We start from the raw sequence: 21,922 nt of genomic DNA, 5'->3' as shown, positions 1-21,922 counted from the left end.
CTCCTGAATCGCAAAGCTCCATATCACCCCGATGAGCAATAGAGTGCATTTCAGAGATTAATATTCATTTAGGGTTCTTCAATCAGATCATAGCCCAACTCTCTAGAGGAGGGTTCGGGGAGGGGAGGCAAATTACAAATAAAGTACACCGTCTATTGGTGCTGCGGCACAATTTCAAATGAGTAACATGAATAGTGCGCCCCATTACTGCTTATGCGCAGCTCCCAGGGCAGACGAAACTCGCAACTGATTTTATTTCTGAATTGTAACTGCCAAAACAAAGCAGTGACGCCATTTTGAAAAGCAACATTTGATGAAAATGTTATTCGAAGTGACTGAACTTTTACTGTGAAATGCATTTAGTTATTTGATTTTTATTTAATAAAAGGATTTTTTTATAGCCATCTTCAAGAATTGTGTACAGAAACAGCATTCACCGGTCTATATTTAGTCCCATGCAGCGTTTTAATTGAACATTTTCATTGCATTACCTTATCTTAATTCCAAAGTTTTAACATTAAATAATTTAACTTAACCCCCGTTGCTGTTGTATTTATTCAAAGACTACTTGTGTATTTATGTTACAGCCCCCCCAACCCAACCCCCACAAACAATCTATGCAGTGGCATAATGCAACTTAGGCCTTATCATAGAGAGCTAGCACAGGAGCTTCAGAGAATCCTACGATATTATAAAATAATTAAAGTAAGTAAACAAACCTCGATGTGACACATTTATAAGAATATGTGAACCCGTTCCGTGAGGAAGAAAGAGGAAAGCAGATATCCAACAAACGAGAAAAATGCCTAACTACTGATTATATGCCAATTATAAGATAAAATAAGAGATTCAAAATTGATAAAGGTTGCATTTGCCAATTAATGTAGTAAGTGGCCTACTGATCAAAAACTTCATAGCTTCGTAGGCATCCAGAAAAATATGGGGTGCAGTTTTCTTTGATTTACCTGGCTGGCTTATCCTGCTCCTCACTACGAGAACATCGAAGGGCATCTTGCAGATACTTTTCACGGCCCCCGCTTCGCGGGAGCCGTTCACGGGGCTGAACTCCTCCACACTGTGGGACTGCGAGGCCCAGCAGGCCATTTGCCACACACCTGCCGCCTCTTCCCGCTGTGGACACGCCCCCGCCTGCTTCCCTATAATCTCATCATTTACCCGCAACGCGGGACGCCCGGGCGGTCGCCGGGCTAAGCCCGGGCAAAGGGCGGGCCGTTTGAGGCCGTCCGAGCATGGGCGAGACTGGACCGGGCCACCCCCCTTGGCTCCTCTCTTGCACGCCCAAGCCAGACTTCTGCTTACAGTGAAAGGACCATATCTACTAGAGAAACAAGGAGCAAAAGTGCGCTGGGCGGTGGAGCTCCTACTGGCACCTTGGACAAGTACTTTGTTAAAGCGGGCGCCCTCCTGATTGATGAAATCACAGTATTGGAACGGCGTATATCCCAGGAAATCGAATGGGTAAGAAGATCTTCTATGGGAATTATAGCACAAGCAAGGACTCCCGAGAAAGAACTTGACCGCATGCCGCTTGGCATAGGGGATAATGGGAACAGTGGGGTAACAGTCATGTCTGATGTAGATACTTCCATCTCTTTTAATGAACTACCCCACCCACTAACCTCACCACAGATCCACATACAATCTAGTTCCCCCCCCCCCCCTTGTTGTTAACAATGTAAGTCCTAATCCTAGAGACAGTCGCTTAAAGCAGGGAGTTAGGGAAGGAGCAATACCGAAAAGGAAAAGGGACTCAAAATCCAGGCGGTCGTAAGGCAAAAGTTGTCAAGCATAATCCTTTACTGGAGGCCGACTCCGTAGAAAATAGCAAATCTGCGCCTACACCACCCGAGAAAATTACACCAACATCTCGAGTGAACTCACCTCTGCGGGTAACGGAGCAGGCGAATCACAATTCTAGCCCGAATGAAGGAGTCGACATTACTATTGCTAATATTGCCACTCTCCTGAGGTCTCTCCTTAGCCCTCTAGAAGCCCGCTTAATAAAGATTGAGGCTAGGCTATCGACCATAGAAAATCAACGGTGCGATTAGCAGATGTCCTCAAAGTTGATAACAAGGTCGATAGAGGCGGGGCTGAGCCTAAGAATAAGAGGGGTACACTAGTTCCCCCAATGAAGGATGCTAGACAGTTTCCAAAAACTCCACAACTTGAGCCGACCTTTACCGACCCTTTAATTCCCGAGCCCATTGAAGGAGCTCCCAAACCGACTCATCTAGGGTCTAAAACCATAGCCAATCAAGGAGTCCCGGTCACGACACAAAAATTCAGGCCCCTGAATCTCCCCCCAGAGGCGAGACCATATGTAGTTATTCTAGCCGGTATACCGGAGTTAAAACCGGAGACCATAGAATCGGCCGCCTCTCTTAAGAACAAGGTGGCCAATTGGCTTACCTTAAATCGACCCCTCCCCCAAGGAATAGTGAGTGAGGTTCTCATGGTAAGAAGAGTCCCCTGGGTTGGCAACTCAAGGAAATCAATTAATGGGGACTGTGCCGTGATCAACTTTAGGGATCCCAGGACTGTCTCTCACATTTGTGGTTGGCCATATCGTGACCAGGGGACTTCTATCCAATCTTTACCTCTATCCTTTTTTACCCACCCCTGAAGGAAGTATGCGATGAGGAGGGATGGGAAACCGTCCCTAGGCGAGGGGGTGGGTGGGGAGGCAGGGAGGGAGGAGCCTCCCACCGTCACATAGCCAGGCAGCCCGCCTACTTTAATACATATCACAGGTTTAGCTGCCTGGATATGATTGATTGACATTTTCAGACGTGGCGGGGGGTGGGCCAACAGCGAACTAGGGGTGACCAGGAGGGAAATATCATCCCATCTAACAATCACACTGATCGAATCGTAGGGATTATGCCCCGGGCTGAACAACACTATGATCAGGAAGGTCAACACCCCCCACTGGGGATGTTGCCCATTCATGGGGAACTGCCAGGCAATCGAGGGGATCCGGCCCAAACCATAACAATATCGGTTAGTCCATATGACAAGAGGATTGCCCCAAGTCGCATTTCCAATCCCAGACCGCATCCTTTAAAGATACTCTCTTGGAACCTGGCTGGTGTGGGAAACAAGCTTGACTGCCCAGAGTGGAGCACATTTGTAGGCTGTAAAGACATTTGTTTGTTCCAAGAAACCTGGGCACGTGAGGAACACACCCGTTCAGGTTTTGCGGTATTCTCTACTCTTGCGAGATGGGGGGGCAAGGGGCGGCCTTCTGGCGGCCTTGCGATTTGGGTGGCTACACACCCAGGGTCTTGGACCAGGGTCAACGGACTCGATAATTCTCGCCTCAGTGCCTACTCTAACCAAGGAACACACTCGGTAACTCTGGGCATTAAGCTTGCCTCATCTCTACAACGCCCCCCCACAGACGCCGGGGATGCCTGGTTTCACCCTGGAGATACCCAGAAAGGGACTATCTCACAGGGAAAACCAGGACGGGTTCCCCAGCGGTCTACAGCGCCAGGACACTCGGGTAGAGTAACAGTGCGCTTTACAAGTATCCCACATTGCATAGGTTGTACGGCCACATCTCATCCTACAGCTTCGGATGAAATTCAATGTGTCATTCTGCAATGGCCAAATTCCAGTAAACTGGCACTGGTAAATGTTTATTCCAGGCCAGTAAACGTAACCAGGGAATCGAGTACCATCGAGGAACTCTCCGCCTTCCTTAGTGATGTCCCCCAGGGAATTCCATTCCTGGTAGGAGGCGATCTGAATTCCTCGCAAGATTATCCAATGGGATACCACTGGAGGAGGATGCGTTGTGGCTAGTTCCCCCCATGGTGCCCCCCCCCCCTAGAGCTTGGACACCTCTTGCAGTACAGATCACCACTCTAACCCTCAAACATGGCATCAGGGCCTGTAATGGACGCATGAAGTTGAATATGCTACTTACCAGTATGCATCTGTTCTTGGCATGTAGGGCTGCTAACATTCATATCTTAGCATTAGATCGCCGCCTAGTGTTGGGCTCGGATGATTGCACATTGTTGTCCTGGAAGAGTCTTCGAAGTATCCTGAGATAGGTGGCTCCTCCCCTGGACTACAGTGCGCATGGGCATCGGCTCCATCCCCAGATTGTTTTTCGCCATTGTGGCAGAAGATGGAGTGAAAGTGTAAAGGATGTCCATGCTAATGAATAAATACAATAGTATATCTGCAGCTGCGACAGGCACCGGGGAGGAGGGCGGGCGATATGAATGTTAGCAGCCCTACATGCCAAGAACAGATGCATACTGGTAAGTAGCATATTCAGTTCGAGGCATGTGGGCTGCTAAATTCACATCTTAGCATAGAATACATAGCAGTCCCTCCATCAGCGGCGGTTGCCCGTGCCAGCTGCAGAAACCTGAAAAAGTGTTTTGAGAACAGCCTGTCCTACAGCAGCCTGCTGTTTGGAATGCACATCAACACAGTAGTGTTTTGTGAAGGTGTGTGGTGTGACCCACGTGGCTGCTCTGCAAATGTCCTCCAAAGGAATGTTTCCCAGGAAAGCCATGGATGCCCCCAGTTTGCGCGTGGAGTGCGCCCTGGGGGGTATTGTTAACGTGCGCTTCGCTTTCTGATAACATATCTGGATGCACTTAACAATCCACCTGGCTATCCCTGCCTTGGAGATTGGGTTGCCTTTGTGTTGTGGTGCGAAGGCAACAAAGAGTTGCTTTGTCTTTCGAAAGTGTTGTGTCCTGTCTATGTAGTACATCAACGCCCTTCGTACATCTAAGGTATGGAGCATCCTTTCCGCCACCGTTTGCGGGTTTTGAAAGAATGCTGGTAAGTCAATTGTCTGATTTAGATGAAACTGTGACACCACCTTAGGAAGGAATTTAGGGTTAGTGCGTAGCACTACCCTATTCGGGTGAATTTGAATGAATGGCTCTTGTATTGTGAGCGCTTGCAGCTCACTGACACGCCTCAGAGACGTAATAGCTATAAGAAAAGCCACCTTCCACGTAAGGAATTGGAGCTCACACGAGTGTAGTGGCTCAAATGGTGGTCCCATCAGTCTGGTGAGAACGACGTTGAGGTTCCACACCGGAGCTGGTGGCGTCCTTGGGGGAATGACTCTCTTCAGACCTTCAAGGAAAGCTTTAATGGCGGGCACTCTGAAGACAGAGAGGTGCTGCCTGTTTTGAAGATAAGCCGCTATGGCTGACAGATGTATCCTAATGGAAGTGTACGCCAGATTGCACTTGTAGAGATGTAGCAGATAGCAGATGATGTTGGGGATAGATGCATCTAGTGGGTTGATGTCATTGGACGAACAGTAGATGACAAAACGCTTCCATTTAGCAGCATAGCATGCTCTAGTAGTTGGTTTCCTCGCCTCCTTGATGATACTCATGCATTCCGGAGGTAGGTTAAGGTATCCAAACTCTAGGACTTCAGGAGCCAGATCGCCAGGTTGAGCTGTCGTGGATCTGGATGCTGAATGTCTCCATGGTTCTGCGTCAAAAGACTGGGCGTGAGGCGCAGTCTTCGATGCGGCACCACTGAGAGTTCGAGGAACGTGGTGTACCAAGCCTGGCGTGCCCACGTTGGAGCAACCAGGATGAGAGTCATGGAGTGCTGCCTTAGCTTTCTTGCGACCAGCGGTATTAGAGGGGCTGGCGGAAAAGCGTACGCAAATTTGCCTGACCAGTTCATCCATATCGCATTCCCCTGCGACTGTGGGTGAGGGAACCTGGCGGCAAAGAGTCGGCATTTTGCGTTCTCCTTTGTGGCAAACAGGTCTATCTCCGGATGACCCCACTTCTGGAAGTACGGGTGGAGAACAGAAGGGTGTATCTCCCACTCGTGCATTTGATGGCTGTATCTGCTGAGCAGATCCGCCATCTGATTGTCCTTTCCTGGGAGGTGTTCTGCCATGAGGAAAATGTTCCTCTGAATGGCCCACTTCCACATGCTCTGAGCCAGATGAGACAGCTGTGGCGAGTGGGTGCCTCCCTGCTTTTGAATGTAGTACATTGCGGTCATGTTGTCCGTCCGGACTAGCACGACCTTGTTGCTCAGATGTACAATGAAGGACTTGAGCGCCATGAAGATTGCCATCAGTTCCAGATAGTTGATGTGCATCTTTTGTTGCTGCGTCGTCCATAGTCCCTGCACTGTGTAAGTGAGCACATGAGCTCCCCATCCCTGGAGAGACGCGTCCGTTGTCAGGATAATCTGCGGCACAGGCTCTTGGAACAGTCGGCCCTTGCAAAGGTTGTGTGGAGTCCACCAATGCAGAGAGTCGTATGCCCGACTGGTAACCAACACTAGGTCTGTCAATTGCCCACGAGCCTGTGTCCACTGATTCGCTAAGCACTCCTGGAGCGGGCGCATATGCAACCGTGCGTGAGGGACTATGAAGATGCAGGAGGCCATCATGCCTATCAACTGCATGAACACTCTCGCTGGCAGGGAGTGTCGTGGTCTGAATCGTTGGATCAGCGACTGAATGCTGTCGATTCTGACTTGGTTTGGCTGAGCCATGGCTGTCAGGGTGTTGATCGTAGCACCCAGGAACTGCCGGACATGTGCCGGCTGAAGATGCGATTTTGGGTAGTTCAGGGAGAAACCCAGATCGTGAAGCTGGCGAATTGTAGTCGACATGTCTGCGGCGCACTGTTGCTCCGACTTGGCTTGTACGAGCCAGTCGTCTAGGTAGGGGTAGACATGGATATTCTGCCTCCTGAGGTGCGCCGCCACTGTCGCTAGACACTTGGTGAACACCCTCGGGGCTGTTGTGACTCCGAAGGGTAGGACTTTGAACTGGTAGTGCCTGCCTTGAATAGTGAACCTGAGGTATTTCCTGTGTGACGGGTGTAGTGGAATATGGAAATAAGCATCCTTGAGATCTAAGGTTGCTAAGAAGTCTCCCTGGTTTAGCAAGGGAAGAATCTGCTGCAGTGTAAGCATGTGGAAATGTTCCGATAGTATGTACAGGTTGAGGGGACGTAGATCGAGAATGGGCCTGAGAGAACCGTCCTTCTTTGGAATAAGGAAGTACAGGGAATATACCCCTGTGCCTTCCTCCCCCACCGGCACGAGCTCGATTGCGCCTTTTTGCAGCATCGCCACTACTTCCTGCTGCAATAAGTGCAAGTGCTCTGCGGACATAGGCCTTTGCCTTGGTGGGATGTTGGGTGGAGTGGATTTCAACTCTAGGCAATAACCATACTGAACTAGTTGTCGCACCCACCTGTCTGTGGTGATGTTTCTCCAGACGGGCAGGAACTGCTGCAGTCTCCCCCCGACAGGTGTTAGGTGGTCGGGGGGCAGTGACAGAGAGTCACTGTTTGCTTGGAGTAGAGGTGCGGGAGCTGTTTCCTCTGCCGCGACCTCTGTTGCTGTTATTCCTGTAACCTCCCTTGTTCTGTTTAGTGAACGAGGATTGCGCCCCACTTTTGGAGAACTGGGATTGTTGGCCCATCTGTCCTCTGGTGACGCCACGTGCACCTGAGCGACGAAAATTGCTGCCACGAAACTGTTGGGACTGTAGGGCCCCCATAGACTTAGCAGTTTCTGTGTCTTTCTTTATGTTCTCTAGGGTGGTGTCAACATCCGGACCAAACAGACTATCAGGATTGACTGGCTGATTAAGAATTGTAGTCTGAATATCCTGCTTAAACCCTGAGATGCGGAGCCACGCTTGTCTTCTCAGCATAACGCTAGTGTTGATAGCCCTAGCAGCTGTGTCCGCAGCGTCAAGTGCACACTTGATGGCTGCGTTTGATATTAGCTTTCCTTCCTCAATAAGCATTTTTGTGCCTTCTTGGAACTGTGGGGGCAGGTGTTGTATAACCTGTTCTAGGGTGTCGTAGTGCGCCCTATCGTAACGCGCCAGGAGCGCCTGTGTATTGGCGATGCGCCAAAAGTTTGCTGCCTGCGCAGCCACTCTTTTGCCCCCTGCCTCTAGCACTTTGGACTCCTTATCCGGGGGAGGAGCTTCACCCGTCGTCTGTGAGTTGGCACGTTTCCTGGCATTGGCAACCACAAGAGAGTCCAGTGGCAGTTGTCCCCGGATGTAGGCGGGGTCCGCAGGAGCAGGCCTGTACTTCTTTTCAATGCGAGGGTTGACCACTCTCGCCCTCGTAGGCTCCTTAAAAATGTCCCCAGCATGTTTGAGGACACCTTTCAGCATAGGAAGTGTTTTTACTGTCCTTTCAGATATTGCAAATGTGTCGAAAAGGAAGTCTTCCTCAACCGGGTCGGCATGCATGTCCACATCATGATTGGCCGCCGCCCTTTCAATTAGTGCATGAAAACCTGCTGAGTCCTCAGTCGGGGATGCACGTGCATTAAAGGTCTGCGGGTCTTGGCCCACACCTTGGGTGTTCTGGTCACCAGTGTCATCGTATGAATCCGGTTGTACATCAGGTTCATCGATAGGGAAATTGTACTGCTCAACCTCATCATACCCCTCACCCACAGAGTGTTCTGGGGAGGGAGTGGGGCTCCGTCTTGGAGGAGGCTGGATCGGTTCCGTGAGGCCCGAGGCGTCAAGGGGCACCCTCTTTTTCTTCAGTGGGATGATGTAGGAGTCCACCGGCTCAGAAGTGATCTTCCTTTTATAGAGTGTCAGCTTGCCGGTGGCAGCATCGATGACACGCTCTGAATCGTCTTCCGAATCGAGTACACGACGTGGAAGAGGGTCAGCCAGCGAGGAACCCTGTTTCGGAGCCGGTTTCGTCGAAAACGCTCTCTGCGCCTCCTTAGGTGGCAAGAGAAAGAGGAGTTTCCCAGAAGGCTTTGCCGGAGTGTCCTTTTGCGGCTGCGGTGATGGTTTTGGAGCCGAAGGAGCAAAGGCTTTCTCCCTGATCCACTGCAGTGACTCCGCAATGGGGGACGGTACACTGTCAGTAGGTTTCGACGCCGACAAGGATGCATGGAGCGGTCCCTCGGATCCGACTTCTTCGTGGGCCTTGTGCGGCTTGGGCGCGGAAACCGTCTTCGGCACCTCCGATACTTGAGGCCGGGGCGCAGACTTCTTGTGCGTAGCCTCTTTGGAGCCGACCTTGGCGGGCTTGGACGGCGCCGTAGCCGCTGATCCGTGCCGACCGTCTTTCTTGGAGGCCCCTTCCTCGGGCGTCGGTTTCGATTTTGGAGCATCGGAATCGACAGACTTCCTCGGCTTCTGCGGACCGGAGGTCGACGGAGCCGATGGGGCGACGGGCACCGATTTCTTCACCGGCACGGCAGCCATCTTAGGGACACTCGAGTCCTTAGGTTTCAGTTTCGATTTCGGGTCGGCCATTTTAGGTGTCGACGACCCCGATGGTTTCAGTTTCGGGTTCGAAACAGCGTGCCCAGCAAGTGAGTCCGTAGCCGGGCCTGAAGGCGGGGCTGTGGCTTGCGGCAACGGGTCCTGGGTAAGGCCGACAGGCGATCCCGTGTCCCGGTCGGTATCTTCGTAACCTTCAGGGCAGAGCTCGTCCCCCGAGCTGTCTGCCGCGGCCCCATAAATCTCATCGTCGTCTCCTACCTCTTCGACGAATTCGAGGACTTGACCCGCGACTCCGTCGTCGTCTCCCGGATCCGCCTCGACCTCCGTCTGTGATGGGGAGATTTGTAGATGGTGACCCTGGACCTCTTCTTCCTGGTCGCCGAAGATGTTCTCCGGATCCGGGGCCGCTTGCCTAGCTTCCAAGCGCACCGCGCGCCGAAGCTTGAGAGTTTTCTTGGAGCGGAACTGTGCACAGGCCTTGCACTTGCCGTCGTCGTGGTCCGGCGAAAGGCACTTGTTACACACGGGGTGTAGATCGATGTGTGGGTACTTGGACCCACAGAGCGGGCAGTACTTAAACGGGCTCCGCTCCATGTCCGTAAAGGCTTGCAGTCGTGTCGCGACGAGAAGGCCTCAAAGTTCAGAGAGCGAAGAAAACTCCGCTTTTTCCGGCTCCAAGAGACGGAAGACTCGAGACCGTGCGCAGACAATACCGACGCAAGAAAATCGAGGCCTTTTGGCCGCTAAAAGGTAGTTTTACTTGGTTCCGACAGTAAGACGTCGAGACCACATCCGAACCCAATGGCGGAAAAAAACAATCTGGGGATGGAGCCGATGCCCATGCGCACTGTAGTCCAGGGGAGGAGCCACCTATCTCAGGATACTTCGAAGACTCTTCCAGGACAACAATGTGCAATCATCCGAGCCCAACACTAGGCGGCGATCTAATGCTAAGATGTGAATTTAGCAGCCCACATGCCTCGAACCTGACATTCCCCCAAAATGTACATTCAACAAAGTGGGAAGGGAGTCAAGATTGGATTATATTTTAATTCAACTGTCTTCCTGGTCGCACATTGAGGACTTCAGGGTGATACCCAGGGAGGATAGCGACCATAATGCGCTAGAACTAGAATACACCTTCCCTGGCACTGACAATGTAAATGGGGCTGGTGTAGATGTGCCCGCTATGGGGTTGTCCCTGGCTAACAATAGACGGAGAGTGAGGTGGGGAAAGCTAGCCGCTAACCCAGAGAAGGTCTCAGGGCTGTATGCCTGTGTCATTCCCATACTTGAAAGGGTGTGCGCACTAATGGAGCAACCTAACATCGGCGATGCGCACACAAAAACTCTGGTCGGCACATGAGGACCTTATTAAGTCCATGGCAGAAGTTCTTTTCTCTATGGGAAAGACAGGGGGAGGGAGGCCACATTGCCCTACCTGGTATAATGCGGCATGCCGAAAGGCTAAATCTGACCTACTGACCACCGTTAAGGAAGGCAAAAATAGATCTGTTATACAGGAAAGGAGAAGGGATTATAAGCGGCTGATCACCCATGCCAAGGCTGAATGGGACTACAATAAATGGGAGAATCTGACTATCACACTAGCTGTTAGGGACTCCCGGAGGTTTTGGCGACTAGTGAATACAGGGTCTGAGGAACTATCTCCCACCATTGAGCCCAACATCTCAGCCAAGGTCTGGCAAGACCATTTCCAGACCTTGTACACGGATGGAGATAGGGCCCCAACCAAAGTATTGCCAAATACTGGCACACTGCTAGAGGGGGATCTTTTCACAGAGGTGGAGGTACGGTCGGCCATCTCAGGGCTGGCTTCAGGAAAGGCGCCTGGCCTAGATGGGCTCCCGGGCGACATTTTCAAACAAGAACCGGATATACGGGCTCCCTACCTGCTGACAATTTTTAACGCCGTTTTGAGGGGCATGGAGGTGCCCTGTACTTGGCTGGGAGCAGAGATTGTCCCTATATTGAAGAAGGGATCGCCTCTGCTTCCAGCCAACTACAGGCCCATCAGCCTTATCTATGTGTCCCAAAAACTATTCGGCAGGCTGATATTAGATCGCCTCCAAAACTGGATTGAGGAGTTCTCCATTCTCAGCCCCTATCAGGCAGGTTTCCGAAGGAAGATCTCAACAACGGACCAGATTTTCCTACTGAATCTTTTGTTTTGGAAAACTGCTATAAATCGAGGGAGGCAGCTTATGTACGGTCTTTGTAGACCTGCGTGCCGCCTTCGATTTGGTCCCAAGATCCAGACTGTGGTCCTTGTTGGCGGAGATGGGTATCCCCTCCGACATCCTGAATATCTTGACAAGACTGCACCAAGAAAACTATGCATGGGGTTAGGTGTTGTAGAAATGGGATGCTCTCATGAAGATTCCCCGTTGACAGGGGGGTGAGACAGGGTTGTGTGCTCGCACCCACCCTGTTCTGCCTCTTTGTGAATGGGGTAATCGACCACCTGACTAAGATAGCCGACATTGATGCCCCAAAGCTCAACGGTAGCAGGGTGCCCGCTATTATGTTTGCGGACGACACCCTGCTGTTGTCAAAATCCCCGATGGGAATACAACGGGTCTTGGATGGGTTTGAAACCTTTTGTGTTGAGCGGGGACTGGAGATCAATGCCCTGAAAACCAAATATGATTCTTAGTCCTCCACCTTCAACACGTCCTAATCCCACCATAGGCACACTGAGACTAGAGAGGGTCCACACATTCGAGTACCTAGGGGTGACCATCAATCAAAATCTGACCTGGGATACACATCTGACAAAGGCTAATATCAAATTAGCGCAGCTATCGAGTGGTATCTCCAGGATGGCAAATAGATCAACTTACAAACCCCTCGGCCCAGTGCTCCAAATTTATAAAATGCAGGCGCGGGGGGCAGTCACACACGGGGGGAGTTGTGGTGGCACATACCCGCCCAAAACCTGACGACCACAGAGAATACATTTATCAGGCAGATGGTAGCCTTACCACCAAGCACCCCACTTTTCCCGCTCAGACTAGATCTGGGCCGAAGAACAATTGAGGAAGAACTGGGATTAAAACCACGAACTTTCTGGCGACTAATCTGGAGTACCCCAGAGCTCATGAGCTACAGGATGGAGTTGCAAGAGATTTTATCCTTACCAAACATAACGAACATTCCCTGGCTAAAATATATAAAAAAGACATGCGAGAGTCTGGGAAGGCCGGAACTGTGGTTAGACCCAGCAAATGCTTGTAGTAAGGTTTCACACAAATCTCTATCAAAGGACTATTATGACTCTAAAATAACATCTTTACTACAGAATCCACGCCTGGGGTCTTTAACTCATTTATTTATTCAATCTAAAGACTCATATCACCGGGAACTCGTCCTTGATATAATTAACCCTGTCCTGACAAGAAAATTATTTTTACAGTGGAGGTACGGCACACTCCCTCTTAGAGCACTTAGCAGTATCTGGTCTCTGGTCTCAGCCCCCTACCCCAGAGCAATGTCCAGCATGCCCATACCAACAGGAAAATGATTTGCATGTCATATTCTTCTGTAATGCTTACCAGAAACCCAGAAAGTATTGGCTTGTTCCCCTCCTTAAAAGCTTAGGGTTCAGGCATTACTTGCCTGCTTACAGAATATTAAAGACGGACGTATCACCCCCAACTGTGTTTGCGGTAGCCACATTTTTAACTGTGATGTGGCACATACGTACCCGTTGCATGAATCTGGATACAGACTCGCTATAAGTTTTATAACAATTTTTATGTCTTGTTGACTTTTAATTGAAATACAGTGCAATCAATTTATGATCTTTTAAATCAGACTTTCGATTTGTGATAGGTAAACAATAGTAACAGCCTGAATCTGTATATTAGTATGTAAACTGCATTCTCCTCTTTTAATTCATGCTCAATGGATTTGTAATAATTAATTGCGCTTTTCAATTCTGGATGTAATCTTTTATGATCTATTCGATCGAAATAAAGAATGAAAATGAAATGATTATATGCCAATTATAAGATACAATAAGAGATTCAAAATTGATAAAGGTTGCATTTACCAATTAATGTAGTAAGTGGCCTACTGATCAAAAACTTCATAGCTTCGTAGGCATCCAGAAAAATATGAACTATTTTTATGAACAGTGATATGAGTTCATTGGGCACAAGTGTTAGAGAGTCTAAGGGATCTCTCATTGTCTTTTCTTTTTAAAAAGGAGGATAGGTATTTTGTTCACGTTTGTGGTCAGTAAGTCTCATGATATATTAATGTGTACACGAAAATTATATCAGTGTTGGATGACTTGTTGCATATTGTGATTAGGATTAATACATTATTGCAGACAGGATTTTCTGTTTCTTTGATGTTTAGTAGATACCTATGGTAATAGGTATAGAATAGATCAGAGTAGATATTCTTTTATTTTTCAGCAGGAAAAACAAGAGGTTTATAATTTCACGCTTTATAAAGTCTCCTTTTTTGCATTGTATGCCCATCTAGTTACTGAAAGCCATACACTGACTGAGCCAAACGTACTGCATGCCTATACAGGTAACAGCTCGTGACATAGCTATGGTACCACGGGGTGTTAAACCAATGCTGATCAACATCCCTGCCATGAACTCTCAAAACTAGGATTATCACAATACTGGTAGAACGACGGATGGAAAGAACTTATTGCGCTCTGGAACAAGAAATAGAACTCTAATAGCAGGTGTAGGTCTGTCTTGATAAGCTCCCCAGATGTGCTGAAGTGCAAACAAAAGTGAAGAATATACTTTACAATTAACTACTTTCACTGAAAAATCAAAGAACAGTTTCTTACTGCATGCCACGTAGATCCAGCAGTGAGTTCAGACTTTTCCAACAGGACCACATCCTTCATACCAGCCTTTGCTAGATGGTATGCTAGACTCACACCAACACAGCCACCACCGATAATCACAGTGTCTGCTGTGTCCTTCCATCTTTTTCCCAAGGTAGAGCTTGAATTTTCTTCTCTGCAAAACAAAACACAAGTAGGGAGAGCTGTTGAAATTTCCCATAACATTTTCAGATTGCCTACTATTTGGTTCCTGAAGAAGTGAAAATAAGTGCTCCCCCCAGCCTGTTGACACTTTCTATGTCAGTATAAGCAAAACTTGCAATCATTCCGATTTGCTTAAGTTAATTTTAGACCAACTTCTAACACCAAATTCCTGGTGTAAATACCAATCATAACTGTTTTCTGATGACAGATTATTTTCAATAAGAAGCCTATAACATCTTCTGGTACGGCAGGCTAAATGTAACTAGTTTGAGGAATGACAACCATAACATGCAGTGTTCATGACTGTCCCAATGACAGAAAATCTGTAAGAGAAACTTATGAAGCTCTCTAAATAGATTGGTAGTACTTACAGGAGAAGGGTAAGGGATCACATCTATAGTATCAAATATGGATCACTTTCTACAAGTGCACAAACGTCAAAGATCCTTAGACTGATGTGGCAGACATGGGTGCACACAGGAGCCCGCATTGTACTTAGTTTGCTTTTGAAAATGTTAATTGTTTATTAGTTTAAAATCTGATTTCTTGCTTTACATGTAAGATTCCCTTGTAAGTAGAAATCAGCTGACCTCTCACTTGTTACCTATGCTTAATTATATTCATTTGCTCAAGGACCCTCCAATTTAATGTTTTAGTCCTCTTATTCACTGGTATTAGCCCCACATTTGAAGTGTGTTTTAGTTGTTTTTTAATCATACTTTTCTGTTGGCAGTTATGTTGTGTTCCATATTGTTTAGCAGTTTATGGCTATTAATATCCTCAGGGTATTGGTTTCTTTTTCAGTAAACGTAAAAAATGTACAATTCTTGTTTATAGTCTACTTGATGCTTGGTCCAGCATTTAAAGCTTGTTCACATAATCTTGTCAATCATAAGTGTCATTCTTATTAATATGTCCTTATATTGGGGGATTGTATTATGTAGCGGACAATTCCTTCAACTTTTAAGGTGCCTGTCAGTTGTCTCTACGCTAACACTTAGCTAAAATAGCCACAAGCTCTCTGGACCTCATTTTTTCCTGGATTTACAGTCCCACACCCCTTCCTTTCTGACAGCCAATGTGCACACATTCCCACACCCCTTCTTCAGCAGCTAATGGGCTCACCAAAACAAACCATAGCTGGCTGTCCATAGGTACACACAAAGTATGCTCACTCTCAGACAAATCTCTTTATTCTCACCCCCATTATGTGTATTGCCTTGACACATGTCATAGCTCTTGACATAAAAGGTATGCAAAAATTACTCCCATCGATGTTACTCACTGGAGGCAACAGCTTGCCTTTCGTGTAGGAAACTTCAATAGAACATTTTCAGTGTACATTCTTAGCCCTTGAAACGTTGAAAGTCATTCCTCAAAATACTGGGAAAATTACTCCTTCCACTGCAAGGTGTTTCATGTTATTCTTTCTCCCTAGATTTGTGTGAAAATGTTGCTTCTTTTCCAGTGAAGATTGGTGAAATTATGTTTTCAAGGGTACTTGTAAATTGTCAACCTGAACACAGAGGGCAGCATAAATAGGCTATGCCGACAGGCGATCTCTGAACTCATCTTCGCTACTTGTAGTGGCTTCTTTGAAAAAGTGAATCCTCTCCAAATCTCCATGCTTCACCCACAAAAAGGTAATAAGAACGTAAAACAGGTTTTCCTGAATTCTAGATTCCAAAAATATGGAACTAAACTATGTGAGATCAGGACTCCAAAATCTAGTGGTTCTCCTTTGATTCCGATATGATAGACAGGAATACATAAACATTCCTTGTACTACCCGATTCTGCAATGCTCCTTCGGACCCTTTGTGAGCTTAATCTTACCAATTACGATTCCAGAAAACCCTGAATAAATTATATTTTTCACACTTATAAATTCAAGTATTTGCTGTTGAAAGAATGCCCCTTGGTGTGCGACCCGTCTTAACATAAATGTCAATAGTTGCTTTTTATGTTGCTCTGCAAAATAGATTGCCTTTTTGGAGTAGGTCAGGTAACAGCTTTAAGGAACCTTGTCAAAATATGGTAAGCGATCAGTAGAACAGTGGTTGTGAAAGCTCAAATAGGAGATTCGTGTCTCAAATTTCCATTAACAGTGTAAAATAGGCATGATCTATCTCAGACAAGGAACAAGAGACCCCCTCTACTCCTTACGGAGGAAAAGCTAACAATCTCTGTAAAGGCAACACTCTGGTACATTAGGCCTCATAAGGGCTGAGTGGGCCCATTTAGGAGTACAAATTAGACTGCAGATCTCAAAAATAGTTATTTGATGAAACACACTATGAAAACAAGTTTTTGGAGATATATAATTTTAACACACAGATGGATTTGTGCAATGTTCCCGGTCCTAGGGATGAGGGTGGATGCACCACTAGTGCATAGTGTTAAAGTTTTACCGCAATCAATCGCCCAATTGCTTTCCGCAGCGTTTTCAGTACAACGTCACCCCAGGACATACCCATATCATATGCAAAAAATCAGCATTGTACGGCATCAGTTGTATGAAATAATATCAAGAACAACCCCAATGAAATATAGTAATATTGATCACAACAATATCGTCATCCTATACTTAACTGGAAAAAAATAAAATTTTCAACTGCAAAAATATTGCTTTTAAAATATCTAAAATAAAGAAATGCACAATAATTGAACCACATTAAATATATATAACCCTACCCAAATAGAACGGCCAATAACCAAAATATTGGACTTCTACATTCTCTCCCACCAGGCAATGGGGTTGGCTAGTCCCTCGAGGGGCTTCTTGGCTATACACAAACACATTCTAGGCACACGCAAATTAGAGTTTCGTATAGTAGGAATACGCCCGATTACTGCCTTATCTATATACACTGTTTAAGTACCATAGTAGAACTATATCTACTAACTACACTTTTGGTGCTTGTAATTACTTGACTTCTTCAGGGCTGTTATAGTTCCCAGAATACGCAAACTATGGATACTTCATTACGTACTTTTGGGATCGGAAAACTATTACTTAGAGAACGAAGATTGAAGTTCTGGATACAGAGGAAACAGGATACTGAAATCGTGTATCACACAGACAATTTCAGATAGGAGCACTGCATAATATTATGAAAGGAGGACTGTGATTACTACAGGAGGATAAATTGGAGAAGGTGTTCTGTATTTTTCTACGGATCAATAGAAGAGTTGCTTATTCTGGGACCTATATCAGCCCTGAAGAAGTCAAGTTGCTCGATATAGCAGGACGAAACACGTGTTGGCTGCCATTGATTTAGTTTATGTTGGATGAACACGTACATTCTACATTGTTTGTTTTGGACGTACAGATCAGAGAACTGTACAGATTGAAAAATGTTCTCCAAACAGAAGAAAATAAATATATGGACATGGACTCATAATTGTGAATGAAGTGCTCGGGGAGGGTATTTTGTTTTATATATCATCTGCTTTGGCAGGTTGAGGTGGGGATGTGAGGTAACCAACTCTTCTTCCCCTTAGGAGCACCGGTTGAGATTATTATTGTTTAAATACTTGACCCAGATATTTAGTAGAGCGCCCCTTTTGCTTACCTGGTATTCAGTGTGTCCCCTAGTTTATGTTGTCCAACAAACGTGCAGATCCTACGAATTAGTAGGAACTACACAACATGGCACCACCTACGTTGGTTAGGTTCTGTTTTAACAGTCTGAGTAGGTCAGTTGTGTTTTTCTCAGAGACCCTACTCACCTCTAAACTGGAGACATCCATGGTGAGAAGGAAAATCCGCCTCAGCTGAGTAGGTATATACTATGTATTGGCTGTAGGTTATTCAAGCCTGTAGGAAAAACATTTTCCCACATTGCGCTAAACCTTATCTCCATAAATTAATTTACTTAAATACCTTTTTCTTTAACAATGACCGAAAAAGGTGAGGACGTTGAAGAGCAAATAGTTGCTCTAAATATTACAGAAAATTGCAGACATGCAGTTACTTTGAAATTATTTCATTACAACCTCCCTGCTACGGGTGGGGATGTTACCTTCGAGGTTGAGGCACATGAAGCATTCAGAACAGAGGTATTCTATTCTTAGGTAAATTCACAGCGGCAGATGCACACACACAATTGTTTCAACCTTACATTGAAGATGAAACACCAGAGGAATTATTTCCATACATGGACATAGAAATTCCGTTAACCTACCAAGAACACATACATTGGTTTAAAGTCACCCTCCCACATACCATAGAAAATGTGAGACTTGGTCGGCTCAGTAAAGAAGGAGCGACCTGGCCGGTCTTAGAGGCTTATACACCACATCCTAATCTTGCTAATTTGAACGCTGCAGATGTAAGAAAATTATACAAAGATCTAGTAAAAATGTACAGAAATCTGATGCAGTACTTTATGTGAAAACTCACAGTTAACCCTGCACGGACAGCTCAGGCTGCACAACCACAATGGAATACAACTGGTATCAGCCCTCAAACACTGAACGCCGTTATGGGAAACGTTTCCACCAGTCGGGAGCTAATTCCATTCTGGGTACCACAGAAAATTGGTCAACTTGAAGCAGTTTTTCCCCATACAGGCCTGCAGAAAAAACACAGTATATTAAAATGTTGCTTGCCGATGGAGATGGATCCCACTGAGGAATATTGTGCCACATGGGTTATCGTCTTCGCTGCGCTGTCGTGTATACCAGAACATATGGTAGCCCTCTTCAATATCAAATCTTCCTGAAGTACTAAAACAAGTACAGAATGAGTACGAGCAGCAGCTGCCCTGGACCTAGGGATCAAACTGGTAGGAAATTCTGACATAGTATCCTCTATATTGTTAGGTAACATAAAAGGGGAGGCAGCAGCGTTGGCTATACACTGACGGCTAAAAGAACTCCCTCCTCCATTGCAGGAGCAGGAATTGCCTAAAATTATTGAAGAAACCTATGCTAAGCTGGGTAGAGATAATTTAGGAGCCAGACCTGGGAAACCAACGGTTAAGGGTAATCCTGAAGAGGATAACTCCAGGCAAGCAACCGATTCTTCCAAGAAGAAGTGCAAAAATAGACAAAAATATAAACAAAATAAAACATGATCAAGGGGTGGGTCTCCTCAACAAGAACCCACTAATGAAAAACATAACTTGAGAAACCGTGATAATATTAGAAAGCCTGACAGATATCGGGATACTGATACACGTTCTTCTCGTTCCTTTCAGGAGTGATCTGATACGCATTTAGAGAGAGGTGGACGGTCAGAGCGCAGGTCTGAAGAGCAGGTGAAGCAGAAGAGGGAAACATCTCCCTTCAGACTACATCCTTAAAGAGGACAAACATAAACCTCCTAAACCTCAATCACAGAAGAAGAAGGTAGCCGGGAATCAAAATAAGAAGTGCCCAGGCTGCTGAGGAGACTGCTCCTGAAACGGGAATGGGCAGTGACGATGCTGGACAGCATGGCAGAAGTCACAATAGCTTGCCGGAACCTGATGGATTATCTGACAGTAGAAGCGCTGAGTGAGCATATCACAGTGGAAAAATCTAATACAAGGGTAAGCGTCCCCCATTGTTTATATGAAATTACACTCCAATTGGAGGGTGAAATACCCAGGACAGTTAAGGGTCTCCTTTGGGAAAACCCGACTTATGGTTAAGATATTTATTTGGCTGAAAAGGATTGGCCACCTAGTTTGTACTAGAGTGCCCAATAGAAGAAACAGTAATTTTACCTGCTTTCTCCGAACTTGTTCCCGAATCAGTTAACCATTCAAACAGATGCAGGAGTGATCGTTAGTGCTGGCCCCTGCACTAAACCGAAATCATGTTGGTGGGGGGAGTCTCTTCAACACGAAGTCCCATTAAAGTCAGTCCCTCAATCCCAGAGAAAATACCCAATAAAACATGAAGCTAAAAAACAAGTAAGAGAAATACTAGATTAACGTGAATACCAAGGGGTAATATAAAGTTGTACCTCACCCATGAATAATCCTTTGTGTCCCGTAATGAAACCAGACAATTCATACTGTATAGTCTTCGACTATAGACACTTGAACATTTGCAGTACAAAATGCACATAATGCCACACTAATGAATAACTGTGCGGCAAACCTACAAAACACTCGATATCGCAAATGGATTTTTTTTGCCAAAATATAGCGCCTGGAAGCAGATACTGGACAGCATTCTTGGCGCTAGGCTATAAACGACAAATTTGTTGTTTACCACGGGGGTATAAGAATAGCCCTGGGCTGTTTTCAGCAAGGGTGACGGAGTTACTTCAAAATTTTGATAAGGAGGCATTGTCCTATGTAGATGACATTTATCCAACGACCCATGAATTAATGAAACGCTTGGCTAGAGTGAACCATATAATTCTAGGGTTTGCTCATCTGGGTTACACATTCAATAAAAATAAAATCTAAGGATTGCCCACCTGAATGTCCTCTTTCTGGGATACAAATTATCAAGTGAAGGCAAAAGCCAGGCAGCACATTTTTTTAGAAACATGCGCACTGCTCCAATCTCCAACGACTTAAAAAAACTTCAATCCATTTTAGGACTCCTACATTTTGGCAGAACATACATTTTGGATTACGCAGAACGAGTAAAACTGTTCTGAGACCTAACCAGACCTGATTTTTCAATCAACCATTGGACACAGGATCATAAAAACATTTTACACTCCATACAGGCTGACATGATGGCTTCTAAATATTTGCACACACGTGTAAAATCGACTAACATGGTAATCCACGTAGCCGCTGGACCTACCGGGTTTCCTAAATCACTTCCATGAGGGTGATACGGTACCCATTGTATACAAATCACATTTGTACACAAACGCTGAAATACGTTTTGTACCCACTGAGAAAATTCTCACCGCGTACATACTGCTGTTGTGAGAGAAACAACACTGGCTCAGGGTAAGCGAATAATTGAAGTTACCCCCGGTATCGACCTAGAGGCCATTACTAAAGCAAGCGCTCCAAACGCTAAAGCCTTGCATCCACGATTGATCCAATGGGCTAACTCTCTCACTGCAACAGATGTAGACTACATATTTGATTCTACACTACAAACACAAGCATTCCTGCAGTATGAACAAGAATATCCTCTGTCGAATGAAAAAACGCCTCTAGATCGATACGAATACATCATTAACACCGATGGATCGGTTCAATCTGCCATAGGGACAGGTCAACAATATTCTTGTGTTTGCTTTGTTCGCCCTAAGTTGGCAGGGTATGCCCAGACGTGGGTCCCTTGCTCACTTTGCCACTTGGTTAAGGCTAGCCTGGCTGATGAAGGGTGTTACCCAGAAACTGGTGCCAGGATGCTTGCTTCCGGTTCAGGGAAGACCTGGCTTGACAGTTCGGGCTGGACTGTTCCCATGAGGCACAGAATCAAGACTGATTTGCATATAGCTGGGTCTGAACTGAGGTGGTAAAGTGAGCTAAAAAATGATGGAGTCAACCCAGATCTGTAACTGGAGGGGAAAGGGGGGGGTTCTGAGAAGTTTCAGCACTCCGTCCATCATCTCCTTGTGTTTGCTTTGTGTTCGCCCCAAGTTGGCAGGGTATGCCCAGATGTGGGTCCCTTGCTCACTTTGACATTTGATTCAAA

At 46.3% G+C, this 21,922-nt stretch overlaps 1 protein-coding gene across 2 annotated transcripts in view; it reads right to left on the bottom strand.

The window, feature by feature from the left end:
• DMGDH (dimethylglycine dehydrogenase) overlaps positions 1–21,922 on the bottom strand; it is a 635,937-nt gene that overhangs the window by 475,635 nt on the left and 138,380 nt on the right. For both annotated transcript variants that reach the window (XM_078675210.1, XM_078675209.1), the window contains exon 2: positions 14,112–14,286. In XM_078675210.1, the coding sequence (XP_078531336.1) occupies positions 14,112–14,286 (175 nt within the window). The remainder of the gene's footprint in view (positions 1–14,111; positions 14,287–21,922) is intronic.

The sequence above is a fragment of the Lissotriton helveticus genome, chromosome 2_1 (genome assembly GCF_964261635.1).
Source record: "Lissotriton helveticus chromosome 2_1, aLisHel1.1, whole genome shotgun sequence".
Classification (NCBI taxonomy): Eukaryota; Metazoa; Chordata; class Amphibia; order Caudata; family Salamandridae; genus Lissotriton; species Lissotriton helveticus.
This window is presented reverse-complemented; position numbering and strand designations above follow the sequence as displayed.